At 38.6% G+C, this 14,816-nt stretch overlaps 2 protein-coding genes across 5 annotated transcripts in view; one reads left to right on the top strand and one right to left on the bottom strand.

Moving 5' to 3' along the window:
• large2 (LARGE xylosyl- and glucuronyltransferase 2) overlaps positions 1–14,816 on the bottom strand; it is a 161,682-nt gene that overhangs the window by 95,377 nt on the left and 51,489 nt on the right. The window lies entirely within an intron of this gene.
• On the top strand, positions 3,206–8,297 carry LOC133663658 (uncharacterized). 3 transcript variants are annotated; one of them, XM_062068333.1, is made up of 6 exons: positions 3,206–3,522; positions 5,049–5,138; positions 5,296–5,374; positions 5,607–5,765; positions 6,050–6,145; positions 7,320–8,297. In XM_062068333.1, exons 3-6 carry the CDS (start codon positions 5,324–5,326, stop codon positions 7,485–7,487), a joined length of 474 nt encoding a protein of 157 aa, XP_061924317.1. In that variant the 5' UTR covers positions 3,206–3,522; positions 5,049–5,138; positions 5,296–5,323; the 3' UTR covers positions 7,488–8,297. The 3 variants fall into 3 exon arrangements, with proteins under 3 accessions (XP_061924317.1, XP_061924308.1, XP_061924298.1); XM_062068324.1 differs by having other exon boundaries at positions 5,049–5,230; XM_062068314.1 differs by having other exon boundaries at positions 5,049–5,374.

Here is a 14,816-nt window from a genome sequence, read left to right as displayed (position 1 = left end):
AATGTAAAGCCTAAGTCGTGTGCTGGTAGCCTGTCTACTTCTCTCTATTGTGAGTGGGTTGCCCGCCATTTTCCGTGTAGTCCCTCATACAACCCCACTTCACAAATCCCAAACTATCCCTTCAACTCGAAATAAGTTTTAAAATACATGACTAGTGCAGCAACTGTAACCTAATGTTTACCACACACACACACTGTTAAGATTTATATTAATAATATGAGTAATAAAGAGTAGTTTCAGTACTTTTCATATGTGGCTATAAGGGATTTTCTGACATCTGTTTAATATGCTCACAGATTTCAAGAATACCTGATGAACAAAAGCATCACAAATGGACCACAACAGCCTTCAATCTCGCAGTTCCTGGACAATCGTGTCGGGCATTACAGTATGACTCATCCACAGCAGAAAGCTATCACCAATGCAATACTGTCTGACTTGATTATTGATTGCAACTTGCCCCTGTCTATTGTGGAAAACAAGAGTTTTCGCCACTTTCTGACAGTACTTGACAGCAAGTACACCCCAGTGTGTCGCAGAACACTGACATCAAAAACAGAGAACCTCACTGAAGAAAGACGATCAAAATTAAAAACTCAATTGAGCCACACTGACCATGTTTCAGTGACTGTCGACATTTGGTCTGACCGAAAGATGAGGGGATTCCTCTGTGTCACTGTGCACTGGATGGACAAAGAGGCAGAGAGGATACAGCTCAAGTCCAATCTCTTGGCTTGTGAGCGCTTCAAAGGCTCACATACAGCTGAACGAATCTGTGACAAATTTGAGGCTATATGTGATGAATACAACATTAAAGCTAAACTGGACTACATTATTAGTGACAATGCTGCTAACATGCGAAAAGCATTCACTGTGTGCTTCCCCAGTGAACAAGAGGATGACGATGATGGAGATCATCTGGATGACCCTGAGCTCTGGTGTGATTTAACCGTGGAAGATCAGCAAACGGTAGATGTTGCTATGGCAAAGAAAAAGCGCTTGCAGTGTTTTGCACACACTCTTCAGCTGGTGGTGGGAGATGGTTTGAAAGAAACAAAAGTGGTATCTCCTTCTCTTTCGAAGTTATCTAAACTCAGCTCACTGCTGCACACAAGCACAACATTCAAAGATGTGTTTGATGCTGAATTTGGGGAACAGAAAGGCATCCCTGCTGCAGTCAACACAAGATGGAACTCAACACTGAGGCAAGTGAAGGCTGTTCTCCAGTGCAATCATGTAAGGCTCTGTGCTGTTCTAGAAAAGGCTGGGCACAGGGAGTTGTCATTCACAGCACGGGAGTGGAATCTGTTGAAAGATTTGGTGGACATCTTGAAGCCATTTGGAGAAGCAACTGATTTGACACAGGGGGAGAAGGTCATCACAATCAGTGCTGTTGTTCCATCTTGTCCCTCAACCACCACCTTGAGAAACTGAAGCCTCAGGTCTGTTTTCTGAGCGGCCTGGTCAGAAGTCTCCAGACATCCCTGAACAAAAGATTTCTTGGAATCTTCATCAATGTGAAAATGGCCAGGACACAAGATGGGATCACTGCTCCCTTTTCAGATCCAGTCTACCTCAAAGCAGCTGTCTTGGATCCAGCCTTTTCTCTGTTGTGGGTGGAGCCCCATGTGCTGGTCAGTCGTGACGTCAAGGCAGAGGTGGCACAACAGGTTAAAGGTAAATGTAACTGAGTCTAATGTAACTTTTTCCCTCATAATCTGATCTAACTGACTGCAGCAATAACTAAGTATTTCAGTCTAGCACACTGCATCACCAACACAAATGGTAATGATAAGGTCTCTTGTTTCTGCTATTGTTTTTACATGTTTACCAGAATTGATCCTGCAAGATGCTGCAGAGACTGAGCAACCTGCGCCTCTTGTTGATGAAAAAGAGCAAGGGGACCTTGGAGAAGGAGAAGGGCTGTTTGCTGCTTACCACAAGAGACAGAAGAAGGATGTTGGGACTACTCCAGCACTACAGCTAAGTCACTACCTTGACATAGCTGAAGGACAGAATGCCCTTTTGTTCTGGGCATTGAACATGAAGACTCTTCCTTCACTGTTCCGAGTGGCCATGAGAGTCTTGGCAGTGCCTGCCTCCAGTGCTCCAGTGGAGCGAGTTTTCAGCCATGGTGGCATCATACTACGCCCCCATCGTGCACAAATGACTGACAGACTCTTGGCCAATTTGGTCTTTTGCAAATGCAATGCAGCATATGGCCCTGACATATAAAAAGTACAACCTTTTTATTATGTTATATGTCATGTTTTTTCAATGTTAACACTTTTGTACAAATAAGTACAGTTGCACTTTATTTTTCATGTGTTTATTCTGTAAAGGAATGAGTCAAATGTTTAAAATGACTGGTTAATAGTGCTATTATAAAGTGCAATGTCAGCACAATTTTCTTTCCTGCAATTTAAAATGCACTTGTTTTGATAAATAAATACAGCGTTTGAAAAGCATACACAATCTGTGTTAATATATTAGTCTGTGGTTAAAAGGACTTGAAAGGACTCGAAACTCAAAATGCAGGACTTGGGACTTGACTTGAGACTTTCCAGTCTTGACTTTGGACTTGACTCGGGACTTGCCTGTCTTGACTCGAGACTTGACTCGGACTTGAGGGCAAAGACTTGAGACTTACTTGTGACTTGCAAAACAATGACTTGGTCCCACCTCTGCTGTCAGACAAGTAATCAGTGATCCAGGAGACAAAGGATGAACTGACACCCATCCTGAGCAACTTGTCACTCATCAGAATTGGCTGAATGGCGTTAAAGGCACTGGAGAAATCAAAAAACATGATCCTCACAGTGCCCCTCCCACCACACTGTAAAAAAATGTGCAATTGTTGGACTAATTAAAGTTTTCAAGTTAGTCAGACTCAGAATTAAGGTTTCACTATGTTTAACTACCAAAACAGTGTCTGGCCAGCAAACTTCTCTCTATCGTTGCATCAAAAGGTATTTTCAAATCACTACAACAAGGATTTTTGAGTTGCAGTTAGGCAAAGGTCTTTTTATTGGAAACCCCGTAGATTCCGTTTCAGGGGCACGAGTGAGTGGGTGTTAATATCGACCTTGTGGCCATGCAGAGCTGGATAAGGATCAAGTTTTGACGATTTGTCGAGTATTTATTTGGCTAAAAATGTAAGTGTTTTTCTTTTCTTTTGTTTTCTAGACAAGGGATGTAATGGAAAAGTGCACTGTACTACTTAAATTGAAAGATGGAAAAAATGCTTTGCTAGCTAGACTACTGATGGCCCCAAAATAATATGTTTCATGAACGGGAATAAATGGTCTAGCACTAAGGGTATTTAGTAGGACAACGGTGATTTTGTGTAATTATGGCCTAATGTATTTAGCAGAGAAAAGGTTCCACTCGTGCGCGGAAAAAAGACGTGGGGGGGTGGTGCGAAGGGTTCGGTCAGGCCTGTCAGTCAAACAAGAAGCTTAGCTCAGGGAGTGCGTGTTTGACGGTGAGGCTCGCCACCGGAGCAGAGACTGTGAACAACAGGTACCCTGGTTATAATCGACACCCGTGTAATATACATCAGTTGTGTTTTTATTCGAGTTTTAGTTTGACATGAAGTCATGACCGTGGTTAAGCGTGTGTCGTGTGCGTGGCCTCGTCAATGCCCAAGATGGCGGTCGCCGATAGCAATGACTGCTAAATGTAAAGCTGGTCACTTTCTGCATGGGCCGAAACGAGGGTAATACATGTTTATAGCTATGTACGGTTAAGACATTGTGGTGATAACAAACTGTGTGAATGATGAACCGGGTAAATATTTTCGGATACTGAATGAGCAGTGTGTATTGACGAAAGAGCTAAGCTAATTATTACCCCGCCAAAATGCTGTAGCCCAGGGGTCCCCAAACTACGGCCCGCGGGCCGGATCCGGCCCCCCAGCATCCAAAATCCGGCCCAAGGGAAGTCCCAAGTTAAAAAAAATGTTTTTAATTTAATTTTAAATTATTATTATAAATTTTTTTCCTAATCCATTTTCTACCGCTTGTTATTCTCGGTGTCTCCTAGCCGCTCAGGCAAATCATATTGTCTAAAAATAAATTTTCCCATCAATAATGTGACAATGTTAAATGTTGATGAACATCAATGTTAATTGATGTTAAATGACAAAACGGATTAACTCGCTGGAATATAAAGACAATATATATATATATATATATACACAGCCCGGCCCCGGGCCAAATTTTTTTTAACCCAATGCGGCCCCCGAGTCAAAAAGTTTGGGGACCCCTGCTCTAGCCGTAGGCCGGGGATATACCCCCCCCCCCCCCCCCCCCCTAGTTCAAAATGTGTTGTGGGTACTAGTGCTGCCGTGATTAGTCGACTGGGAATACACACGGCGGGCGAGAGACAGACGTGAGCGTAATGTAGGCGTATCAATTAACACCGCCGCCGTTTATTTCACTATATTTTCAAGATAGTCGATCATGAAAAGGCCATTTTTTTTAGCCGATGAGTTGTCCTACTATTGACCGCCTATTTATTTTTGTTCTCCCGTCTCAAACGGCTCACTGTAATTCACTTCCACAAGTCTGTGCGCTGTGCGTGCCCTGCTGGAAAAGCAGATAAACTGAGAACAATAGAGTATTAAGACACATTAATACAATTATTCAGTCTGTAGTAATGGTCTATTACTGAACTGTCATTTTCACGTTTTATGTAATTCATGTTTATGCATACCTGCACTTATGTTCAAGGGGGTGACACTACACTAAACACAGTATTTCCATAGCAAATATTACTTGCTAATACTTACCTGTAGGACCTGTTGAGTAAAGTTAACATGTATTTGAGTATTTACTATGAATATGTAGACAAAGTAACTGATATAATACTGAGTATGGTAAGAGTAGCATGTCTGTGTGGTGTAGCCTATACTATTTATGTGTAATATAAGGTGTATGAAGTATCTGTTTAAGATAGGGGTGGTGGGGAAAAAAATGTATTATTGTCTGTAGCTAAATGCTTTTAGTGAAACTAAATATTTCCATTTTATGTCTCTTGTGTTTCAGGGAAGGATTGAATGCAGTGCAAATATTGCAAATTTGAAAGCTTCAATAAAGAGGCTCTCCTGAAGCACTTTCGACTTTGTCACGGTACAGGTGCAAACTGGCCCTGTATTCACACAGACTGTGTGTGTGTATTTAAAACACCTGGTGCATTACGGTCACACTTCTCAAGATCACACACAACTGTGAGATTACAGGAAAACTCAACATTTCAATGTGACTTGTGTAATTTTAAAGAATTTTCCCTTAGGCGGAGAGAGGTAGTAGAGGGGCAGCCTATGGTATCCGAAGTCCAGCAGAGATGGCCTGCACTGTTTTCCTGTGAAGAGGTATGGCTGTCATTTATTTATTAACTTTCGTACTTATATGTTCATTGCACTGTATTTAATAGGTGTAGGAGTGTATTACATTGACACACTCCACTATACCTGCCCTACCACTCCACTACATGCTCCTCCAACATAAAGCACCCCACTATACCATTAGCCCTGAAATTTGAAGTCAAAAGCTCACATTGTGATTAAAGTTAAATGCCATTTTTTCGCTGATTGTGTTTTTCAGATATCTGAAGAATTTCATCGCATCACCAGCAAAGACCTCCTGAAGACTTTCAATGAGTCCCTTGAGAATGATGTGCCTCGCCTGCTCAGACTGTACCGGGCTAGAAAGGGAGCTTTTGGTCAGCAAATAGAAGACTTCCTGGATAAGCTTGATGAACAGGTAAGTGATGGACATGTGTCAGTAAAATGGATCTTATCAGTCATTGCTATATGTTCTTAGTATGTGCCATTTGATAATCATAACAGTTTTTAATTTGCAAAAGTAGAAAATGCACTAGTCCGAAGGCTTGAAGTGTTTTTTTCCCTTTTCTTGAGCATGCTACTGGTCAGACTTGCGGTCTACTGGTCATTACTAAAAACAACTTTTGATTTTGCCCTTTGTATGAATCCACTTTGGTGCTTCACTAATGTATATGCTTATGTTTTCCACTGTATACTCTATAGACATCAGGCATTGTGTCTCACCGAAAGATGACAGCACTGAGATGCCTCCCCGTTTTTGTCCGGGACGACACAACTAAGTTTTTCCTGCAGCATTTGGTAAGTAATAATAACAATAGGAAATTTACTTGAAAATTACAAGTAATTTGGCCTAATGTAGCTTTAATGGAATAGTTCAACATTTTCATATTCTAGCTTGTTGCCCTGCTCTCTGGTTTAAGATTCGTCGATAGAAACCATTCCTTTAACTGTGCATGTATTTTTGAAGAAGAATCAGGCAATGGTTCCTCATCGCTTGTTAGATTAGCTCAAATACTGGTAGTCTATTGGTAGCCTGCCTTCGCCAACAGTCAGAAGATAAACTTTACAACTCTATTTGGGGTGGCGTGGCGAAGTTGGTAGAGTGGCCGTGCCAGCAATCGGAGGGTTGCTGGTTACTGGGGTTCAATCCCCACCTTCTACCATCCTAGTCACGTCCGTTGTGTCCTTGGGCAAGACACTTCACCCTTGCTCATGATGGGTGCTGGTTAGCGCCTTGCATGGCAGCTCCCGCTATCTGTGTGTGAATGTGTGTGTGAATGGGTGAATGTGGAAATACTGTCAAAGCGCTTTGAGTACCTAGAAGGTAGAAAAGCGCTATACAAGTATAACCCATTTATTATTTATTTATTCCGACTACATGGTGTTAGTTTTAAGTTGCAGAAGAGAAGACGACGTTGCTGATGAATGTCTGTTGAATATAAACTAAATTCACCCTGGCTCACAGCTAGCACTTCCAATTGACAGCTGGTTTTTGAGCTAAGCTTACTTGCGATGAACAACCTTCGCCTATTCCTTCAAAAATGCACGAACAGTTAAAATGAATGATTTCTGTTTCCTTGTCTTGAACCGGAGAGTGGGGCAACAAGCTAAAAAAACTATTACTATTTTAACATTTTGAGTAGGATCTCATAGCTGATGGCAAAGATTTTATGCATAATACACTTTGTGTAGATTTCATTTTGTGCCCAGAGATGTTTTTTAATGCCCAAATGTCATATTCTTTAGCCAATGCATATAACCATAAAGAAAAGTTCCTGCCCCAATTTTTTAAAAATATTTAATGGTTAATGTTCTGCCTTCAATTAATTTGAAAGTAATTTAATTTTTTTTTTCCATTTTTTTGAACATTGTAAAATTGTAATCGTTCCCAGAAGATCCATACCAGTCGGGCCCTAATTAGATGCTTTTGTTCGACCTAACACTCAATCATGCATCTGTTACTATTCCTCAGAAAACTGGCCTGAAGAAAGAGTGCTCAGAGGCGTGTCTGTTGGCATCCTTACAATCCTTGAAGAAGATGATCCTGCTGTATCACCCAACGTACGGGACTGGGCTGTTGTGTTGGAAGGTTCCATCATGCTACATCAATCAATCAATCAATCAATGTTTATTTATATAGCCCTAAATCACAAGTGTCTCAAAGGGCTGTACAAGCCACAACGACATCCTCGGTACAGAGCCCACATACGGGCAAGGAAAACTCACCCCAGTGGGACGTCAATGTGAATGACTATGAGAAACCTTGGAGAGGACCGCATATGTGGGTAACCCCCCCTACATGACCTGCCAGACCTCGGTACCGCCTTTGCATACCTCTTTGGCCTACTGTATGTGTCAGAGGCCTTGACACTTTCCCAGGTATTTTCTTTAAAATGAATAAAACACTTCCCTAACAGTAAAATTGGATCCCTGTAACACTGAAGTTAAAAGCTAAGAAACACATGTTTTTACAGCAGCCAGGCAATATAATTGTGTAATGATTTGATGATAGAATTATCATCATAGATAGAGAAAATGTGTTTTGTAAATTAGAACAGTTGACAAACTTGATCAGTTGACAGTGAATATGCACCTCTTGTAAACCTCACTTAAATGTAAAGAAAAATATATATCTCCATTTAAGTGAGATTCACAAAATAGCATCATGCTACATAACCCGCCAGACCTTGGTACTGCCTTTGCATACCTCTTTGGCCTACTGTATGCCATGAACATTGATTATCCAAAGGAGATGAAGTACACATATGAAGCCATTCAGATTATCTTTTTCAAGCTTGGCTCTGTGCTCAAGTCTCCTCTGCCTCTGAAATAGAGATTCTTTAAAAAAAAGAAAATAAAGAATCGTTAATCTATTTCAGAGGCAGAGGGGACTTAGCTTTTAACTTCAGTGTTACAGGGATCCAATTTTACTGTTAGGGAAGTGTTTTATTAACTTTAAAGAAAATACCTGGGAAAGTGTCAAGGTGTCCGACGCACCCAATTTAACCCTTATGTTAAACATGTTTGAATGAGAAATAAACAAGGTTTTAGATATATTTTGATGTGTGCTCTTTATTTTATTTATTCATTCAGCATTTCTTAAAAACATTTACAGCAACATAAATGTTACTTGACTTGTAAAGGAAGTTTTCTAACTGAAGTAACGAGAATTTCCGAGTTTGCTGAAGGTAAAAATACATGGAATTGAAGCATGAACTTTATTGTTGGTCCGATGTAAATATCATAATTAGGTGAACAAGATCGAGTTGGCATAACTCTTATCTAAACTTGGAAATCTTAGTTAAGTCAACAACAGTAGTCAAAGTTCAACAAGAATATATGAGTTTGCTGAAGGTAAAAATACATGGAATTGAAGCATGAATTTTATTGTTGGTTCCACAAAAATATCATAATTAGGTGAACAAGAAGATCCGAGTTGACATAACTCTTATCTCAACTTGTAAATCTTAGTTAAGTCAACAATAGCAGTCAAAAGTTGAGAAAACGCAAAAATCTGGTTGCATCATGTTGCCTTGAAAATTTGCGTTTTCTCAACTTTTTTTTTTTTACAGTGCATCCAGGTGAGAGTGAGCATTATGCAGCAGGTAGATAACAGCATCGTCCACTCCTACATGGGGCTGATATGCAAACTGTAGAGGATCCAGGGAAGGAGCCACCAGTGGTCTCAGCTGATCCAGCACATGCGGGAACTTTTGTGGTGCTTTCTTTGGCCGGTTGAAGCAAAATCGGATATCAGATCAATAAATAGTCACATCCAGATGGGAATGGTGAAACGTTGTAATATACATATACCACATCTACATGGAGGGATGGGTAACACATTTGGTACATTTATAGGCACAGACCAAATTCTGTTGGCATCAATTCACGTAAAATCAAACGTTGCCATATTTCAATACCTTTGTTGCATGTGACATCACCTTCAGTTTCAGACTCGTCACATCTGGTCGCAGACTAAACACTAAACACACGCCCAAGGAAACAATCACTCAACAGTACTCAGGGCGGACATAGCCAAACTCCCTCTAAGTAATAGTGTTGATAATAGTTACAATTATCATTATATATATATATATATATATATATATATATATATATATATATATATATATATATATATATATATATATATATATATATGGCGGCAGGACGGGGAAGGGGGCGGGTGGGTGGAAGGAACAGTGTAACTCGGCCTGTCGCCATCATGTCTCCACCTCATCGCTGCCACCACAGCCTGGGGGGGCAATAGACTACAGACTCTGATTACATTGAACACATTGTTTATTAAAAAATAACCAAATAACAATATCTTATAATAAATAAAAAATATTAGAGAAATAAAGAAGCCTACAATTTTTGGTTGTGTTTTCCGCTCCATTTGCAGAATGGCGATATACGATATATATCTCGATATTTTTTCCGTAAAGTATAAACAAAACACAAAACAGTCCTAGTTACCTGAGATACTAAGTATGTCATTATTATGACTTAGTAAGTCAATATTTTGACTTAGTAATTTGATGTTAGTTTGTTTAAATTGTCAGACGATCGCTTCTCTGATGTCTCCATTATGTCCAGAAGTCTCTTCTTTATCTGGACGTCTTCTTCTACTGCATTCAGCAACTTTGTCTCGATTGGAAGTTTTCGTTTTAGTCTATTGTGCTTGTGGCTTTTGAGTTTTGCCTAGTGAAAAAAAAAAAAAAAATTATAAGGATTAATCATGAATACATTATTTGGGATAAACCCACTTTAGCACAGGTGTAAGATAGTGACATGTTATTTACAACATGTCAAACGGCCCTCAACATCGTCGGGAAACAATGTGTGTCAATAAAGCACTTCGAGGTATTTTAATTTTGACAGAAGAAAAAATATTTCATGCAACTGCAGTGTTACTTAACTCAATATTATTTATTACAAGTAACTACTCAAAGCATTTTTAATACAACCCTATTTAAATACATCTAAAACAGCTGAACTTTAATATATTCTTGACTTCTGATTCCAGAGCAAGTGTTTTTGTCACACTGTTGTCAAACAATGATAATATTAAAACAAATTGGCAAAATATGATTCCACATTGTTGAAAGTGGTCATCTGAGAGCATTTGTAATTGCAGTGCGGTTCATATAAAATGTTTTGATGCCCCAGATATAAACATCTATCTGCCTTTTAACAATATTACTTCCTAGCAATGAAGTTAGCGCCCACATACCTCAAGTAGAGCTCTTCACTCTTTCACCACAGAAGATTGTAGATTGCTCCCATTGGAATCTTGCTGCTCTTGTACATCATTCGGCATATCTTTGTCTGTGACCAGGCTGTCAAGGGTGAATGGAGAATCCCAACTCCTGTGAGAGCTTGTGTCAATATCTGATGTTTCTATTCCAAATTGAATGGATGTAGTTGATGGAGAACCACCCCAGATCTGCTCGCATAGTTCGAATTACAGCAAAACAACTCTATCGTAACCACTTCTTCCACCTGCGTCGACTGATTGTCTGTACTTTCCACGAATCTCTTTCAGTTTAGTGCCGATAGTTGTTTTTGTGATGTCCTCTTTCCGACAAGGAAATTCCTCCGTACCGTTCCAAAATAGGGTAAGAGTGTCACCAGACTTGGACTGGCAAGTTTCCCAGTCAACACTTTGTTGAGTTTTGTTAACTTTAAACTCCAAAACGATGCTTAAAAGTAGCTCTACTCCTCTGTCACTCCACATATATAATTATTTCTTGCTGTGACCCACCATTTTTGCTATATGCCGCCTCCGGAAATGATGTTTTGGATGTTTCTGATTGGCTAAAATGGTCTTAAGTCCTAGGCTACAGTGCCCCCAGTATGTTGGCATGCATGTGACACTCAGTGTATGCGTTTGCTTGGGGACAGAGATAGTTTTTTAAATGCACACGTGTGGCTGGAGATCTTGTTAAGATGTTAGTTCAGGCGGTGTCTCTATATTGTTAAGGCGGCCGCCTTAACGACAAAACGCTGCAGGAAACCCTGCATATATAAATATATGATCATCAGGACTCCTCTTCCTCCTGTCCAGGAGATCGCAAAGAGCCGCTGCCTGACCAGGGTTCAGAAAATCAGTAGAGACTCCTCCCACCCCCACCAAGGTCTGTTTTCACTGTTCGACTCTAGAAAGAGATTCCGCAGCCTCCGTAGCAGAACCTCCAGGTTCTTTAACAGCTTCTTCCCTTGGGCCATACGACTCTTGAATGCATCAAAATAATCCCCTCAATTACCCCCAAAACGGATTAACTGACTGGACTATAAAGACAATATAAGTAATAATAATCTATTTATATCGGCACTTTCTTTTGTAAGAGCAAACACTCTGCACCTTATTGCTCTTTTATTCTGCACTACAATGAGCTAATGCACCGAAATTTCGTTCTTATCTGTACTGTAAAGTTCAAATTAGAATGACAATAATGAAGTCTAAGTCTAATATACTGTATATATATATATATATATATATATATATATATATATATATATATACATATATATATATACAGCTTATATATATATATATATATATATATATATATATATATATATATATATATATATATATATATATATATATATATATATATATATATATATATATACAGTTTGTTAGACTTAGACTTCCTTTATTGCCATTCAAATTTGAACTTTACAGTACAGTATATATATGTATATACATATATATGTATACAATTTTTATATATATATATATATATATATATATATATATATATATATATATATATATATATATATATATATATATATATATATATATATATATATATATATATATATATATATATGTATACAGTTTATTAGACTTAGATTTCCTTTATTGTCATTCAAATTTGAACTTCACAGTACAAGCCTGAGAATATCTGGTGACAACTAAACTTAGCACTAACACGTCCCTCCTTGTTGAAAGGCTAGAAGTCAGGTTGGCAGACTCACATGATGGAGTGGACAAATAAAGACTGGTGGCAAAAAAGGGAACTTGTTCTATTCTATGGACTTGGCTTTCCCCTTTGCACCTGCTGCAGCAGCACTCTCCTACTAAAAGAATTTCCAGGAAAGCTAGAAACTAATTCAACTAATGTGTTTTCTTTGGAGACTCCCTGTTGCTAAAATGATGACCAGTCAATGACTCATCTGTGCTTTTATTTAAAACTACTCCACCTTTCACCTAGATTCAAACTGCCCTGGAACACCAACCTTGGACCACTGATAAAGTGTGATGTTTTTGTACTGACTGCATACACACTGCAGATTACACACATTGTAACTGTGGTTCTGACAGGTTTTTTTTTCATTATCTCTCAAAGTTTATCACTGACATGTGGTGACCTTCACACACCAGTTGAGGTATTTATGCCTTGACAAGAAAAAGAAGGGAATAATTCATTTTCAGAAAAATCTTGTTACTAAATACCTTTTGGTCCGATGTGATTTTATTCAATATTGCTACAGTATTTGAGTTTTAGAAAACTCCACAATCTGGGTCACCGCTTGCCATTTGCCAAAGCACTGGTGAGAAGCACTGATGTATACAAGTAATGAAAGAATACAAATAATAATTTACCATTTGAAAGTGTTGTTTAGTAAATGTTAACTGGAAATAAAAGTCTTGTAGTGTTCACTACACCAATGTTACTTTGTTTAATGCAGAATGCACTTTTTGCTGACAAGCAAAATAACAAAAGAACATTGAGCGAAAAAAAGGTTGTCTTTACTCCCTAAAAGCGAGCTACGGACTGGAGCGTGGGTTACCTGTACCGTTGCACTTCTAGCAAGCACAATCATAAAAATGAACGAAATGACAAATGTCAGCTATTAGCATATATTACCTCAATCAAACATGGCGGAAATGTCTGTTACAAGATACTGCAATAGTAAACAGTAGGGATGAAACGGTACTTGCATGCACGGGACAATCGGACTATAATTTAAAAAAAATTATCGTTATATTAATTGAGATCGGATGACATGAAAATATTAATTGTGATAATTTGTTTTGCCATTTCGCCCAGCCCTATATAGAAGACAAATGTATAACACAGTTTAATCGACAACATTTTTTAAATTTATTTTGGTTCCATTGTTTTTTGTTGTTTTTTTCATCATGACAAGTGAGGCTCTGCATCACTTACCTATCCTAACCCCACGATCCTGCAGTTTATTTATGACCATTTTCCACATCAAAGTTTAGACAACATGAGGCAATGTTCTGGGACATCATTGCAGCTTTTGTATGAAACATGAGACGATAAAAGTGGAGTCTGTGTTGTTCCGTCATTAACACCACAGCACCAAATCAATATCTCCTCTTACACACAATATTACTGTAGATTTACACTTACTGTTATACTTTGTTTTCCTGCAGTGAATGAACAATGGACAAAAAGAACAATCTAAATCCGAAGTCTACACTTTCACCTTGCCATGGTCAATGTTTTTGATGTTCCATCCACATAAGTGGTCAATCAAATACTTCATCTCTATTAGGGTTGTCCCAATACCAATAATTTGGTACCAAAATGTATATCGATACATTTCAAAATAAAGGGAACTACAAAAAATGTCAATATTGGCTTTATTTTAATAGAAAATCTTAAAATACAATAAACATATGTTTCCTTTTGCAATCAAAGAACAATTTTAGAAGGTTAAAATATAAATTAAAAGGCATTAACACATTGGGCTTTTCTTGTTGCACTCAAAGAACAATTTACAATTTTCCATATTGCATATAGTCTGCCATAATCAAGGATTAGGTTAGAATGTAATAAAAAGCTTTATTTACATTATATTAAATGCTTCACGATTCATGGTTGCCCGGTCTGTGCTTTGAAAAAAATATAATTATTACTAATTATTAAAAACAAAACTCTGGATACATGTACACAGATAAGCCATGTAGCAGGTAAAACACAATTTTGTTAAAGATAAAACACACATTGTAGCAATTTGTTACAAAATTTAGTAATTTCACTTGCATTAGTTGACTGCTAATTGGGCAGTTTTAACTCTGCTAATATTTAGCATCAATCCAAGCAGCTGTGTACGTGTCTACGTATCTACATGTTATGTATCTACATGTGCACAGTAAAGGAGCTGGTTAACTTATGAGAGTAGTGTATGTGTGTTTAAGAACATGGCAATGTGTTGTCTCAGTGAGTCAGTGAGTGAGTGGGCGAGCAAAGAGAGAGAGCAATAGCGTTGCACTGCGCAGTCCAGTGATGAACGGGTCTGGTTGTGTCCTGCAAAACTAACAATAAAGCAACCAGATTGTCACAAATCGGTGGCCTCGTCATTCTAACCTAAAAGCGGAGCTTAGCAGACCCATTGACTAGGGGTGTAACGGTACACAAAAATTTCGGTTCGGTACGTACCTCCATTTAGAGGTCACGGTTCGGTTCATTTTCGGTAC

Source organism: Entelurus aequoreus, linkage group LG02 (assembly GCF_033978785.1).
Source record: "Entelurus aequoreus isolate RoL-2023_Sb linkage group LG02, RoL_Eaeq_v1.1, whole genome shotgun sequence".
In the NCBI taxonomy this organism is placed as follows: domain Eukaryota; kingdom Metazoa; phylum Chordata; class Actinopteri; order Syngnathiformes; family Syngnathidae; genus Entelurus; species Entelurus aequoreus.
This window is presented reverse-complemented; position numbering and strand designations above follow the sequence as displayed.

What these genes read in the sequence shown, in the direction of transcription:
- LOC133663658 (XM_062068314.1), top strand. Translation starts at nt 5,060, where the DNA reads ATGCAGTGCAAATATTGCAAATTTGAAAGCTTCAATAAAGAGGCTCTC. An exon ending in CACTGTTTTCCTGTGAAGAG is followed by an intron (nt 5,375 to 5,606) that starts GTATGGCTGTCA and finishes TGTGTTTTTCAG; the next exon opens with ATATCTGAAGAATTTCATCG. An exon ending in AGTTTTTCCTGCAGCATTTG is followed by an intron (nt 6,146 to 7,319) that starts GTAAGTAATAAT and finishes ACTATTCCTCAG; the next exon opens with AAAACTGGCCTGAAGAAAGA.